This window comes from Gekko japonicus, unplaced genomic scaffold (assembly GCF_001447785.1).
Source record: "Gekko japonicus isolate JY-2015 unplaced genomic scaffold, Gekko_japonicus_V1.1 scaffold146, whole genome shotgun sequence".
Classification (NCBI taxonomy): domain Eukaryota; kingdom Metazoa; phylum Chordata; class Lepidosauria; order Squamata; family Gekkonidae; genus Gekko; species Gekko japonicus.
The window spans coordinates 1,433,715-1,448,105 of record NW_015167533.1 but is presented as its reverse complement, the minus strand read 5'-3'; the positions used below and the strand labels follow the sequence as shown (position 1 = coordinate 1,448,105).

General features: G+C 42.9%; 1 protein-coding gene and 1 gene segment (V, D, J or C); one reads left to right on the top strand and one right to left on the bottom strand.

Moving 5' to 3' along the window:
• Positions 1–459: 459 nt before the first annotated feature.
• On the top strand, positions 460–10,248 carry LOC107112330 (vomeronasal type-2 receptor 26-like). Its single transcript, XM_015413450.1, has 6 exons — positions 460–680; positions 3,648–3,939; positions 4,302–5,153; positions 5,443–5,670; positions 8,204–8,330; positions 9,347–10,248. Exons 1-6 carry the CDS (start codon positions 460–462, stop codon positions 10,246–10,248), a joined length of 2,622 nt encoding a protein of 873 aa, XP_015268936.1.
• A 2,898-nt stretch (positions 10,249–13,146) lies between these two features.
• LOC107112329 lies at positions 13,147–13,691 on the bottom strand. The segment is given in 2 exon segments: positions 13,147–13,547; positions 13,646–13,691. Coding segments are annotated over 2 exon segments (447 nt in total).
• Between the last annotated feature and the right edge of the window lie 700 nt (positions 13,692–14,391).

The window sequence follows — 14,391 nt, the reverse complement described above, 5'->3', positions numbered from 1 at the left end:
AGCAGAAGGAAAATAAAGTTCTGGGAAGAAGAAAAAAGTAATCTCACAATGGTACCCTTGAATTACGCAAACCAATTTTGCTCACCTCTGTAATTACAGTAATTTCTCTTCATAGTCAAGCTACAGTGACTCATAGGATGAGCGAGGGGAAAAAAAATCAAAACACAAGTCTCCAGGTGGTTATATAAAGAGAATCCCTTCTGTCCCTCAAATCAGGGAAGAATATGTGTCAAGTTATCTCTGTCACATTTTCCTTTCCTTTTGAGAAGGCAAATAACAAATCACTGCATTGGTAGTCTCTGATGGCCATGTGAGGCAAGCATTTCTAGCCTTCCTGAGTCTAAAGATAGCTCTGATCATTTCCCGTTCTGCCAGGGTATTAGCAGCCAGCAGCTCTACACAGCAGCATGTTGATGGGCTCAAGAGTGTCTGCATATAGGCAGAAACTTTGCAGCCAGGATGTTGTTGGTGCTACTGACACTGCAGCTTCTCTTCACTCCACTGGTGTGCATGGATCTCACCAACTGCCCTGAGAGCAGCAATGATCTCGTTGTCCCACATGAGTGGTATCAGTCAGGGGATCTCCTCATCGGTGGGATTATGTCTCAGCTGCTTTATATTCCTTTCAAGAATTCTTTCAGGAGATATCCTTCCAGCAAGTTCCCCACAACTAATTCACGGTAAGGAAGGCTCTGTGACAATCACTAGCAATCTCTCACCAATGTTTCGTGATAACTGATGGAGAATTAATGAACCAGGTAGAGGGGCCATCTCTGAACAATTCGTGCCCACTGAGTGAGCATCAGCAAATCATTCAGCAATGTTAATATAACAAATCGCAACTAGATACTTGATATGCATTCTTGAGGGAGTCCCCCCCCCACCACAAGGAATAGACAACTACAACTCACGAAAGAAAGAAAGAAAGAAAGAAAGAAAGAAAGAAAGAAAGAAAGAAAGAAAGAAAGAAAGAAAGCCGGCGAAGGCATGTATTAAAAAGACAACACAGGGTTATGATAAGGGGTACATCTGTTTATCTCTCATCCTACTTAACCCTCACTCTGATACTTTCAGCCTCTAAATATTCAAAAAGGTTTACACTGCTCTTAACAGTGAAGAACTGGAGTTGTGCATCTCATGGCACAGACGTCCTTGCCAATTTTATGCCTCCAGAGTCCAACAAAAAGTTATCAAATGTGGGTTGCAGCTTTCTGTCCAGTGGGCTGTGAGGCCAGAAGGGAGGAAGTAGAAAGAGGTGAACTGGGAAAGAAACTGAGTGGGGGGAGCGACTTCATGGCAAAAAAAATTCCCCTCCTCTAAGTCCCACAAATATCTTGTTTTACTTTACTTTTATTCTAAAAGAAGAAAGCAGCAAGAAGCAGAGCTTCCCGGTTCATTCCCTTTTCCCCCTCTTATAGATCAGCTGTCCCTACTTGCTTGGTTCAATTTGAATTTATAGAAACGTGTCCTTTCCTAATGGCATGGTGGCTTGATATAGTAGATGTATCTTTTATGTGGTTTTTCCCCTGCATCCCTCAGTTTTATGCATGTGAGGCAGGTGCCTCACTTACATTTGCCCTCGTTACAGCTTGGATTAATGAAAGATCTAGCAATGTGTCCAGATACTAGAATTAAAAATGTGTCCCTATCTACAAGGAGGGAAGGTGGCATTGTATACCCTGACCTAGTCAGATCTCAGAAGCCAAGCAGGGTCAGCCCTGGTTATTACTTGGATGGGCATCCTCCAAGGAATACACTGCAGAGGAAGGCAATGACAAAACACCTCTGCATCTCACTTTCCTTGACAGCTCCTTTCTGGGGCTGCCGTAATTTGGCCGTAACTTGATTGTATTTTACACACACACCTGGCTACAACCCTAATATTTTTAAATATTGACAACATTCTAGATGTGCCAGTTACATTTGATTAGAAATAATAAGCTTATACGTTTTGAGACTGCGTTTAAAAAAGGATTGGGACATGTCTCTATTTCAACCATTACAGATTACGGTATGTATAGTGCCACAATTCAGGAATTCTAATGAGGATCAATGAACTTTGAAGGACTAGCCTCGAAAGACAATAAAGTTTGTTTCTATGTTAGATTACCTGCTGATATGGAAGAATGAAAAGGGGTATCCAAAGAAGTGGCAAACTGACCTAGGCTGAGAAGTATATCCGGTTTTATGGAACTATTTGTTTTTAAAAGGATGGGTTTCCTTAGTGAACTTTTCATTAAGAGAGAAGTTTATAAAATAGCAAACCAATGATATTTGCCACTGAAGTGTCTTTCGAAAATTTATAATACCGTGAAGCATTGATGGTATTGTGGGAAAGACAAAACCATCCCCCCCCATATGTGTTGGGAATACTCACATGCCAAAACCATTGGAAAATGATTGTGCAAAGCATTTCAGCTCATACAGCTCTGACAATAGCTTGTAAACCATCATTGTTATTGTTAAATTGTGTAATTGGTATTCTGTTCCATCTCTGAGAAAAGGTTTTCTGGACAGATCCAAGTGCTCACAGTGTTTGTGCCAGACACTGGAGAAAAGTGACTCCCCGAGCAAAGAAAGATTGGTTAGATAAAATACCTACCAACTGTTCAGCCTAATGAAAGCAGAAATCTTTTCAAAATGTCAATCTTTGTAGAAAAATGGCAAATACGATCATCAATGTTCATATGAATCAATCTGTCCGTCTATCATCTATCTCACTACTGCTATCTGCTGCAGTTAATTTCCAGTAATGGATTAAAAAGCACAAATTGGGATTATAAAGCAGAGGAAATAGGAATGATCGCTGGGATGGGTAGATTCATGCAAGAGGTGCCTGTGATATCTTGACAAATAACTAGCAACATGTCTATAGACTGCCCTATTGTCATTCTGTTACAAAGTGGAGTAACTGGGAGGAGGGAATGAAAGGAGCTCAAAAGAAGAGAGTTTCAAGGAAATCACTTTCCAGATAAATTTCTTTTTAATCTTCTATCTAAGTATTGGTGTATTATATCTCCTATCTATCCTATCTCCTATCTATTGGTGTATTTAATCTCCTATCTAAGTATTGGTGTATTATAAATATTGCCAGTAATGAAAGGGGAGTTACATTACACCAGAAACATAGAATCCTAGAATCATAAAATCTCAGAATTGGAAGGGGCCACCTAGTCCATCCTCCTGCTCAGTGCAGGATCAGTCTAGAGCATCCCTGACAAGTGTTTGTCCAGCTGCTGCTTAAAGACTGCCAGTGAGGGCAGCTGTTCAACAGCCGTGGTTTCCACTGTTGCACAACTCTGTCAAAAAGTTTTTCCCTAATATCCAGCCTTTCTGCCTTTAATTTAAAACCATGATTGTGAGTCCTCTCCTCTGCTGCCATCAGGAACAGCTCCCTGCCCTCCACTAAGTGACAGCCCCTCAAATACTTCAAGAGAACAATCATGTCCCCCCCACAACCTCCTCTTCTCCAGACTGAACATTCCAAATCCCTCAGCCTTTCCTCATATGATTCAGAAGTACAAAAGAGAGATAATCTTATTGTTTAGAAATGAATAAATGAGGACCTAACAGGAACTGAACTGTGATAAAATTATGTCATAGCATGTGAAATACGTTTCTGAAACACTATGGAATTCTATTTGCAGGATGGTGACAAAGTTCTACCAGCATGTTCTGGCCATGGTGTTTGCCATAAAAGAGATTAATGACAATCCAAAGATTTTGCCTAATGTCACCCTTGGATTCCATATCTATGACAGCTACTATCATGAGAAGATGACCTATCGCACCACTATGGACCTGCTCTTCAAATTTCACAGATTAGTTCCTAACTACAAGTGTTCACCCTCCAGGAGCCGAATGGCTGTGATTGAAGGACTTCGCTCTGATGTCTCCATCTGTATTTCAGACATCTTAGGTCTCTACAAGATCCCACAGGTAGGACCGATATGCATAAGTGGCTGCCTTTTCACGTGTTATATCAATTATTCTCTCTTTACCACCTTTCTAATACCAGTTTCCTGTTTCAGAAGCAAAATGAAGTATGATAACATGTTCTACAGTATTTATAGAATGAAAACTAAATGCTAATTGTCTTCAGAAGGGCAGGGGAAACAAGAGAGGGAAGGTAGGTTCAGACATTTCATGATGATCATTTCCCAGAAATGTCATGGTGTTTCCATGCTTGAAATGGATTCTCCAGTTTTGCAGATTAAAATCTGGATTTGAGACTGCCAAATAGCCAAAACACAGAGGTTGAAAGTCTTCCACTGGTAAAATGTTTGCTGCCTTTCTTTCAGTTCCCATATGGGTCACTGGATGTAGAGCAGAGGGAAGCAGTACATTTACCCTTTTCTTACCACATGGCCACTAATGAAACCCATCAGTACATGGGGATTATCTGGTTACTCCAGCATTTTGGATGGACATGGGTTGGACTTTTTGCAGTGGATGATGACCGTGGAGAACGTTTCTTAAAGACTCTGAAATTGTTTCTTTCCCAGCATGGAATCTGTCTTGCCTTCATACAAGAAATGCCACAAAAAATGCGTCTCAATGACTGGACTGAAATAACTAACATGCTCTCAAAGGTTTATGTATCTTTCAAATTGAGCAAAGCCAGGGTATATGTTGTCTATGGAGATACTCAGACCATGATATTACTGATCACTGTAACGTGGTCATTAAATGAGGAACATAAGGAACTCAAATCTGTTGGAAAGGTGTGGATTACAACCAGCCAAATTGATTTTGCTATGACAAGATTGGAGAGGGGATTGGATCTGAGCATTTTCAATGGCACTGTATCCTTGACAATTCACTCACAGGAGATTTTAGGGTTTCAAAAATTTCTTCACATAAAACCTGAGAGGACATTAGGAAATGGATTTGTCAAAACCTTCTGGGAAGAAGCATTTAACTGTGTGTTTGGAAGATTGTCAGTGGGTATAAATAAATGTACAGGAAAGGAGACGCTGGAAACTCTCCCTGGACCCGTTTTTGAAATGTCCATGAGTGGCCACAGCTATGGAATCTACAATGCAGTCTATGCTGTTGCACATGCTTTGCATGCCTTGTATTCATTCCGATCCAAGTACCAATCCGTTTTCCGATGCAAAAGTACTGGATTCTGTGATCCCCAGCCTTGGCAGGTAATGTCTAGAGAAGGTGTGTCTGGGCAAACGGTGAATATCTTGCAAGCAGGGATTCAGGCGGTTTTAGATGGGTGTGTATTTTATTTTTATTGTTTGAGTATTTCACTGTGCTTATTGCTGTGATTGGAAATAATTCTATTGTATTTTATATTGTTGTTACTGATCCGGGGTCCTGAGAAAAGCAGGCAACAAGACAGGCAGGCAGAGAGGAAGCAGGTTTTTTTTTTTCTAAATTGAAGAGTAACAGATGCTGCTTCCTGCCCCCATTTCATTCTTTTTTCATTAGCTCCACCAGTATCTTCAAGGAATGTCATTTAACAACTCCGCTGGAGAAACAGTGTCCTTTGACGAGAACAGGGAAATGGGAGCAGGCTTCGACATCCTGAACATGGTCACCTTTCCAAACGACTCCATCATTAGACTGAAAGTTGGAAGGGTGGATCCCAAATCTCCTGAGGGGAAGAAAGTCACCCTTCATGAGGATTTACTTGTGTGGCACCAGGGGTTCAACCAGGTATGGATTCCAAAGTATTTCAGAGGGCAGCTTTGCTTTATGGGTTGCTTGTCAGGGTGACTATTGCAGCAACATCAATTGCATTATAATTGGACACCATCATGGTTGATTAATCCATGTAATGTACTCAGTGTCATCCATTACTAAACAGATGTTGAAGACTAAAGTGTCAGTTGTATCCACTGGATTATTTGGGGGGGGGGTGATCATTATCGTGTACAATTATTATTCTGTCTAGTTTTTTATCATCTCTCATCTAAGGTAAAGAGCTTAGCACAAACCCAGACATATAACACCTTAAGATCACTGAGGCGGTGTGAAACCATTAAAGCAAAAGCGAAAACACAAATGGACTTGATAAAAACCCCGATATACAGGTTTATAAATGATTGAGAACATGGGTAATACAGAATTTTTAATGGAGTTAATTGACATTTTCAAGCCTTCCATGGTGACTGCAAAGCCCATGGGACAGGGTACAACTGACAGAAATAATTGGTACGACTCTGACTGTAAGACTCTCAAAAGATCAATCCGGTACCTATATAGAGAGTTTAACTAAAATGATAACTAGACACTGATGTAACCCTTCCTGCCCTCCCTCTCATGAGCTGACTGAGTTCACAGAGTAAGCATTGCTGTCAGATGGCCATCTAGCCTCTGTTTAAAAACCCCCCCCAAGAAGGGGAGCCCACCACCTCCCAAGGAAGGCTGTTCCTCTGAGGAACCACTCTGTCAGGAAGTTCCTCCCAATGTTTAGCCGAAAATTCTTTTGATTCAATTTAAACCTGTTGGTTCTGGCCCAACCTTCTGGGGCAAAAGGAAACAACTCTGCAGCATCCTCTGTAGGGCAGCCCTTCATGTACTTGAAGTCAGTTATCGTATTACCTCTCAGTCATCTCCTCTCCCAGCTAAACATATCGAACTTCTTCAACCTTTCCTCACAGGACTTCGTCTCCAGACCCCTTACCATATTTATCTAACCAGAAAAAGAGTCAAGAAGACAGATCAGCCAATTGGAGTGGACAGCTGACCTTTTCACCAGGTTGCTCCCTCTCACATTCAGCCTTTTTGCTTCAGCTGACCCATCCACCTTCTCTGGAGACAGCATGGGATAAGCTGGTGGCAGGAATGTGGTGGTCCTGTATATCCGATTTTCCGAGAGCCTCTTTTTCACTTGTTCTGTACTGTTTCTGTGGGATGCCCCCCCAATTAAATAGGCCTTGTAATAATAACTGCTTAGTCCGCAACTAGTCCACTCTCTTAACCATTGGCTTATTGAAATAAGCAGTGATCTAGATCAGTCATTTATATAAGCTGAATACTGTTAATAAAAGAAGCTTGTTGAACCCACACTTGGTGACTCATGTCTGCATTTGGTGGGTGTAAGAGCAAACATCTAATTTACAGGGCTGGATTCTATTAGTGTGACCTAAGGAAAACTACTACTTCCTAAATCCATTGTCTTAAATTGATCTAGAAGCTTTGACTCTGGGTGCGTTCAGACGGCTCTATAGATCTGAGTGAGGCATGGGTGCCTCATGGATTTAAATGTAACATCCAGACATCAACATCTGGGAAACATTAGTCTTCTGTGAGCATCCCATTTTGCCGCGCCTTGGAGCTGTACTAAAAAGATACTACTTTTAATCAGGAGTTTTCGGTTCCGATGGGCCACTTGCGGACTTTCCCCCGTCTGATCATTCCAGCACGCAATTAAAAATGGTGCCCATTGGGGATGGTCTGCCATTTTAAAATAATCTTGATTCTGCACATGTGCGAATAAACAAGGTCACAATATCATGCCTATGGGCATGCGCAAAATGTTGTTGTTTTTTTAAAAAAACCCTACTACACATGCCTCCTTCAGTGGACACTATCTAGACAATCCATAGTGGAAGCAGCGCGTGATAAGGCGATTCTCTATCTGGGGGATGTCTGGTCGTGAAAGGATGGATTAAAAAAATTGGGATCAAATTTGAGCCGGCATAATGGTGGAATTAGCTGTCTGTCTGAACACACCCTCTGTGTAGGATTACACTGAAACTTTGCAAAATTCAATCCATCCTCCTAGTATATCTGGGGAAGATAAGGCAGAGACAAAAAATTTTAAAAAGCTCTAAGCAATTTTAAACGAGTATATCATTTTAGCCCTGTCCTGGATAGCTCACCCTAGCCCAATCTCATTTGATCTACGAAGCAAAAAAATGTTGGCCCAGACTAGTTCTAGAATGGCGGACCACCAAAATATGCCAGGGTTGCTATAGAGAGGCAGGCATTGGCCAACCACCTATAAACATCTCTTGCCTCCAAAATCCTACAGGGTTGCCATAAATTGGCTGCGACCTGACAACAAGTCATTGTATTGATTTCTCAAATTTGAAGCTTGCAGATATTAACCAAAGTTCTTTTGTCTCGTGCATAATCTGGTTTCCCTCCCTCTAATTTTGCTGTAGTCTTCAATGTTTGGTAGTTGCTATTAACATTCATTGGACTTTGAAGTGCCATTAGTTCCTGTCTTCTTCTTGGATAGACCTTGCCTCTTTCGAGATGTAGTGATGCCTGTCAGCCCGGGTATCAGAAAAGAAAGAAAGAAGGGGAGCAGTTCTGCTGCTATGAGTGTGTTCCTTGCCCAGAAGGGAAGTTTTCTATCCAGCAGGGTAAGTGATTCTGACTTCCATAGGAGCTCTGCAAGCACACAAATGTCAGAGATGAGAAATGTAACCAGTGGAACCGAGGCAAATGTCTTGGGAAGGCTGTTAGAACACATACACTTGTATCGCATGAAGAACCCACCCCCCAATTTCAGTCATTGATAACTCCAGTTAACATGATCCCAAGCAACATGGCTGGGGAAAAACTCCCTTCCCTTTCACAAATGGTTGGATGATACTCCCTAGCACAAGCTTTTTTGATCCTGCAGGCACCATTGGAATTCTGACACAGGGTAGTCGGAAGCATCAAAGAAATGGCTACTGCAGAAGGCAGAACCAAGCACAAAATATCAGGGAATGGGGTAATAAATAACTCTAATAGTAACTTGTCAACAAAATAACTAGATGTTTTTAAAATAGAAAGTGTTGTTTGAAATCATTTTCAATCACAGATTAACTTTTGCTGGAATTTCAGCTGCTCCAAAAGGAGAGCCAGTTTGTTGTAGTGGTTAATTGTGTGGCCTCTAATCTGGAGAACTGGGTTTGATTCCCCACTCCTCCACTTGCAGCTGCTGGATGACCCTGGGCAAGTGATAGTTCTGCCGGAGCTGTTCTGAAAGCGCAGTTTTCAAAAGAGCTCTCTCGGCCCCACCGACCTCAAAGGATGTCTGATGTGCTGAGGGAAAGGGGGGAAAGTTTGTAAGCCGCTCTGAGACTCCAAGTGAAGGGCGGGGTATAAATCCAATCTCCTCCTCCTTCAATATGCTCAGCCAATCACATCTTCAGTAGTATTTAAGTATCTCTGCTGGGCAATACCTCCAAGTGGAACCCACAGTTGCCAGTAAAGTTCTTCATGGGCGTTATGGTATCCTTGGCTACCACACTGGAGATCTATGCCCTAGCGTATAACCAGTTGCTGGATTTCAGCATGAATAATATCTCACATATTGAAGGGAACCATTAGATTTATCTCTTAGCTTCATGTGAACTGAAACTGAGATGGTCACTCTTCCCTTTTCCAGATATGGATGACTGCTATAGTTGTCCAGAAGATCAATATACAAGCAAAGGAAAAGATCAGTGTATTCCCAAGATGATAAACTTTCTCTCCTATGAAGAACCATTGGGGACCTGTCTGGCTTCAGGTGCTGTAACCCTGTCCCTAATCACAGTTTTGATATTAAGAACATTTATTAAGCACAAAGACACTCCCATTGTCAAAGCCAACAACCAGGATCTCACCTATGCTCTCCTCATCTCTCTCCTGCTTTGCTTCCTCTGTGCATTCCTCTTCCTTGGACGACCAAGCAAGGTGACCTGCTTTCTCCAACAGTCTGCTTTTGGCATCATTTTCACCATGGCAGTTTCTTGTGTCTTGGCCAAAACCATCAATGTGGTTGTAGCTTTCATGGCCATCAAACCAGGGTCCAGCATGAGGAAGTGGATGGGGAAAAGACTGACCATCTCTATTGTCCTTTCCTGCTCCATTATTCAAATTTGTATCTGTACAGTGTGGCTAGGAACCACTCCACCATTCCCAGATATGGACACAAAGTCCATGACCACAGAAATCATAGCAGAATGCAATGAAGGGTCTGTGGCTATGTTTTATATTGTTCTGGGCTTCATGGGATTTTTATCTTTCATATGCTTTACTGTGGCTTTTCTTGCCCGGAAATTGCCAGACAGTTTTAACGAAGGCAGATTCATCACATTCAGCATGCTGGTCTTTTGCAGCGTTTGGCTGTGTTTTGTTCCAACCTACCTGAGCACCGAAGGGAAATACATGGTAGCCGTGGAGATTTTCTCTATCTTAGTCTCTGGTGCTGGGTTACTGTGCTGTATATTTTCCCACAAATGCTATATTATTGTTCTAAGGCCTGATCTGAACAGAAGAGAACAAGTAATAACAAGAAAGCATTAAGGAATCATCTTATCCCTTGTCTGACACTTTTGTCCTGATTAGCTATAGGGGCTCTGATTTAGAGAAGGGAACTATCAAAAAATATTGGAGACCATGAAGTAGCACACCTCTTCTCCATTTGAAATCCTTAAGTAAGCAAGGTGATGTGGCAAACAGTCAGTTTGAGAACAGGGCATAGCAAGAGATTTAACACACACACCCCGCCCTACATAAACCTCTACCAAGGTGACCATAAATCATTAGGTTAGTTGCCCACAATGAAACTGTCTCAAAACTCCCTGCCAGGAGGACTTAGAGAGTGCAGTGTTTAATGTTTGTAGCTGCAAAGAAAATAATGGGCACTTAGCACCACTGGGAGAGCACCTAGCATGAACACCCACGAGAGAAAGGTAATATGTCTAACTGAAGAACTATAACAAGTACCCTTTCTTTGGAGACTGGAGCACCAATTTTAGGAGGAGAGAAAACCAGGACAACCATCCTCCAGAAACTGGGCTGTGGGATGCTGTTTCTCAGAGTTCTCAGAGCACAGTGGGGATGGCAGTGTCTCTCACGTCAGCTAATGAGCACCTGGGAGATCTGGTGGCCCTCACTGGGGACAAGGGGCATGGAGGCATGGATCAAGGAGCTTCCCAGGGAGTTATTGGTGGCAGCTCATGTCCCCATCCAGGCCTGTGCCCCAGCAGCCTGGCCTGGGTTCCATTCCATTGTTCCTCTCACCATGACTCTGCCTTTGAGCACTGCCCACTCCTGGGTAGAAGCTCTGTCTTTGTTCCTTGGGTTTTCCCTGGATGTTGTGCCCTTCATCTGATGTGGGATGTGTTCCTGGATAGCCCTGTTTGAGGTAACACCCAGTGCACCAATTCATGGCTCCCCTCCCCTCCATTCACATTTGACAGTTGCCTGTATCTTTAAGCAGGGGTGTACTGTAACTATAGCCTCATGGTACATAGCCTTCCCCTGTCTTGCTCCTCAGTTGGAATGTGCATGGGTCCTGGTCTCTGTTGACTCCAGTCTATGATTGGTCATTTCTTTCCTGTCCCTCTTGGCTAAGCCATCACAGCCCCATGACACCCTCTGAGTGTGATGGTGTGGGTGCTAGGAATGCTGGACATTAGAAACCACAATACTCAAAAACCAGTAGGGGGACATTTTAACCTTCCAGGACATTTAAATGCTGACCTAAGAGTAGCAGTTCTCTTACAAAGGAATTTCAATGGGGGATTAGAACAAGAGACTGCTGAATTGCAAGTGATAATGAAACTGAAGACAATGCATGCTCCTGGATTAAATCAAGACCTAGGTTTCCTGTCTCATTACCAATGTTGATTAGTCAACACCTACTACCCCTGTGTGTATCACACCTAATCCAATCATGCCTGATATTGGTAATTTCCTGCTAATGTCATTTGGCATTTGAAATCACTCCACTTTCCAATATATAGCACAGATGGACTCACATTCTAGCTGTCTCTGAAGAAGTGAGCAGTGACTGAGAGGAGCTTATACTGTGCCACAATTTTTGTTGATCTTTAAGGTGATACAGGACTTGTGCTTGCTAGTTTGCTTTAAACAGGTCCCCTGCCTCTCTCTGTAACTGCATCCAGCCAGCCAAGAGAAAAGAGGCTGGAGAGCTGAGAGCATTTACATAGATTTCTGATCCCTTAGAGCAGAAGAGGAACTGTTACTGGCAGCCAGCAGTGCTTTGGGTGGCTTCTATTGGTGTTTCCAAGCTGGATAATTCCATCCCCCTGCATTGCCTTGGAGTTTCATAAACTGTTTAATTGAGCAGAGATTGTCTGGAAAATGTGTCCATTCACAAACTACCATGAACCGCTACAAACAGAATTGGATAAACATATGAAGCAGAGGTCCACCAGTGGTTATTAGCCACAAGGTATAAATAGGAACTCTCAGTCTGGGGCAAGTGATGTTCTGTATTCTTGGTGCTTGGGTGGGAGCAACAGTGGGAAGGCTTCTAGTGTCCTGGCCCCACTGATGGACCTCCTGATGGCACCTGCTATTTTTGGGCACTTTGTGACAGAGTGTTGGACTGGATGGACCATTGGCTTGATCCAACATTGGCTTCTCTTATGTTCTTATGTAAACTTTGTGGAATGTTCATGATGGGCAGCCTTCCACAAACTTCACTTTGCAAACCATGAACTGGCCAAGATTCATGATGAACTTTAGTCCATGAGCCGGTTTGTGCCCATCCCTATTCCCAATCACGAGGGAATGTGCTCTGCTACTGTGCTTTAAACAAGTTCCCTGCCTTTCCTTGCAACTGTGAACAGCCAAGAGAAATGATGCCACAGAGCTGAGCAGAGGGTATGTATAGCATTCTGATCCCATAGGGCAGAATGGGAACTCTGTTATTGGCAGTTAGCGGTGCCTGTTAAGCTTTGGATGACTTCCATTGGTGTTTCCAAAGCTGGAGAATTCTGCCTCCCCTGTTGCCTTAGAATTTTGTAAACCGTTTAATTGAGTAGAGAGAGTCTGTCTGGAAAAGGTGATCATTCATGAACTGCCATGAACCACCATGAGCAGGGCCAAAGTTTGTATGGTGTGGCTACGAACATCTCCCCCCATCACCAGATTTGGATATGCATTCACTGACTGGAGAGATCATAGAAAAATGCAATGAAGAGGTGGTTGTTAACTTTTATATTGTTCTAGGCTAAGTGAGATTTTTGTCCTCCATCAGCTTCACTGTGGCTTTCTTTGCCAGGAAGTTGCCAGATAGTTTTTAATGTTTTAAAGTTGCCAGACAGTATGCCCACACAGGATGCATGGCCAGATACAGTGCAGACCACATAGCCTTCACTTCCTCTCTATGTTTGTGGAGATTCAGGTGGCTGCAGTCAATGTTTGTTAGAAACTATGGGCAGGTTGCATTCAGTACCCATGGTGCTCTGCTTCCTGGCTAGCTGAGTCACTATGCAGTTGGTATTTGTCCGGGTCTCCCATTGCTTTGATCTGCTGTGCTCCTCCAGCACAGTAGTATGTGCCGGTGTCTCCTGGCTGCATGCCTCTCATCTCCAAATGAACCTCGCTCTTGGATGTGTCGCTGGAGATACTTAGCCGGCTTCTCAGGGAGTCCAGGTAGAACTTGTCACCATCCCAATCAATGTGGCACAGCCACTCCAGGCCTTTCCCTGCGGGTTGACGAACCCAGCTCACTATAGAGCCAGCAGAAGTGAGGGAAAATCCAGAAACAGAACAAGTGAGCCGGAGGGTTTCTGATGGCCTCAGCTGCACTGATCCAGGCTGCCTCAGGGTCACCGCAGACTGGACGCCTAGAAAGGAGGAATGAAAAAAAAACCCTGTTACAAAAAGACCTGGATCTCAAAAGTAGCAAAATGAAACAAGGATGCCTCTGTGAAGAGGCACTTACAAAGTAGACAAGCAAACAGCCCAAAGGCCAGGAGCAGGGAGTTCATGGTGCCTTCTGGAGGGAAAAGAGAAGAGGGGGGGGGAAGATGAGATGTATTAGATTTCTGAGTCACACTTTGATTGAAGGAAGCATTTTAAGATCCTCTGGATTAGACCAGGTGAGAACAATTTGCATATCCAATCTGTATGTAAAATGAAATCCGGGGGCTCCATCGGTGAAAGGTTTAGTTCTCATGAAACACTTCTGAGCAAGACAGCAATCATTGGATGAGGAGCTTGAACACAAATGAAGAATGCCTAGGGCCATCCAATTCATTCATTGAGTACAGCACAACATTGTCCTTTTGTGATACACTACCACCACCTACCTAGTGTAAGTTTTGGGAATGTGTCCTGCAAATAAGCATCAGTGTACAGTGCACAGGGGGAGGGGAGAAAACAGAAAGAATGCAGGAAGGACCTAAACAAATGTAATTACACATAAAATAAAAAGAAATGAAACTTTCTTGCGTGTCCTTGTGTATCTAAAGCTGTCTTGAGCCAAGAGGAAGGGGGGTGGGTTAATAATATTTTTTTAAAAAAATCTATAAAATTCCTTCACGAAATTTGTAGAAGTCTGAATTGTTAAGATTATCCTTGAACAGAAACTTTTACTTTGACAAAGGAAAGGGAAAAAAATCCTCTCCCCATATTGCCCTTTGAAGAGTTCTTTGATGGATCTGGCCAGCTGTCAAGGCACTGTGTTCG